The sequence below is a fragment of the Pteropus vampyrus genome, unplaced genomic scaffold, assembly GCF_000151845.1.
Source record: "Pteropus vampyrus isolate Shadow unplaced genomic scaffold, Pvam_2.0 Scaffold131, whole genome shotgun sequence".
NCBI classification, from domain to species: Eukaryota; Metazoa; Chordata; class Mammalia; order Chiroptera; family Pteropodidae; genus Pteropus; species Pteropus vampyrus.
Window position 1 is genome coordinate 2,400,755 of NW_011888912.1, and position 1,465 is coordinate 2,402,219.

General features: G+C 65.1%; 1 protein-coding gene across 1 annotated transcript in view; it reads right to left on the reverse strand.

The window, feature by feature from the left end:
- The window catches only part of PTPN7 (protein tyrosine phosphatase, non-receptor type 7), a 10,495-nt gene continuing 9,030 nt past the window's right edge, over positions 1-1,465 (reverse strand). The window contains 2 exon segments of the mRNA XM_011367281.2: positions 1-298; positions 949-1,062. Coding sequence (XP_011365583.2) covers positions 205-298; positions 949-1,062 — 208 coding nt within the window. The 3' untranslated portion in view covers positions 1-204.

Sequence of the window (1,465 nt, forward strand, 5' to 3'; positions counted from 1 at the left end):
GCTCAGAGAGACGAGGGGTTCCCCCTGGGGTCCACTTGGGGCCGCTCGAGGAAGCAGAGGAGTCTGGCCTCGGTCCTTGCTGCACACGCTCGCTGAGGGGGTCCCCATGCCCACTGGGGGGCCCAGGTGGCAAAGCCTGCTTTCTCCGGACCCACCTTCTCAGGCGGGCGTAGGGGGCACCGGGGCTGGACGGGGGCGCCCGGGTCAGGGGCTGGGCTCCCCAGGCAGCTGGGCCGCGTACAGGGCCAAGGCGCGGTACAGAAACTGATACTGCTCCGTGGTCTGGATCATACCCCCCCTGCGGGACAAGCACAGACCGCGAGTCAGGGTGACCCTGGCTCCCCAGGGACCTGCCCCCTCTCACACCCACTCCTCTCCTTCTGCACTCAGACCCCCAACCCCACCAAGGAGGCCCCGATCCCGGATCCTGCCGAGCCTGGTGCGCTGAGCCACAGGGGACACCCCCACGCTGACCACCGGAGGGGCAGACCCAAGGCGTCCTCTTCCCAGTGGTCTGAAAGTGCGTGGCGGGTTCTTGTGTTTCCAGGCCAGGTTCACATGTGCCAACTCAGTCCCCCAAAGGGGCCCAGAGGGACACTGTAACAGCTCGGTGACATGCCAGTCAGAATTCGCTCCCCGGTCCCCATATCCAGTGAGCTAGTGTCCAGAACCAACCATACCCCGCCCCCTTCCCCAGGGGAGGGGTTTGGGAAAAACAAAAACGGAGATGTTGAAGGCTGGGACAGAGCTGCAGAGGAGCGTGTCTCATTCCAGGCCCCCAGCTAAAGCCCCAGGTAGAGGCTCTTCCCTGGTGTCCGTTAGTGGCCAGCGGAAGGCTCTGGGAGCAGAAGGGGCCCCTTCCTGTCTCGCAAGAAGTGCCTGATGGTGCCGTGCCGGCCTGTAAGTGCTGCTCAGGCTTCCTGGTCCTCCCTGCACCCATGGACCCACCTGTCCAGCCGCAGCTGGCACACGATGCCCAGAATGTCCACTTCTCCTTGGGCCTTCAGCTGTTGACAGCCTATTCGAGTGGCAATGAAGCAGCCAGTCCGGCCGATCCCTGCACTGGACGTAGTTGGGGAGAGGGGGTGGGAAGTCACCAGTGACTGGAAAAGTCCCAGGTGGCCTGGCCCCAAACTATAGAGAAAGCGGCAGGAGCTAAGGCCACTCCATCTGAGGGCTGAGGGCGTGGGGTTCAGGCCGGGGGCAGCGGGACGGGCTGCGTCCCTTCTGGCCTCGGTCCACACGTCCTGTCGCCCGCGGGCCCGCGTGGCTGTGTCACCACTGTCTGTCTTCCGTTTAGCGGTCGATAGCGGCTTCGGACCGACAGAGCTGACCCCCGAGCCACCCTTATTGGCTGTGACGCCCTGTGACGCCCTGTGACGCCCCCAGCGCAGACTCCTCCACCCGCTGGCACTCAGCGCCCGTCCCCACCTCCGTCCCTTCCCCAGCTCCCTCCATTGCTCCC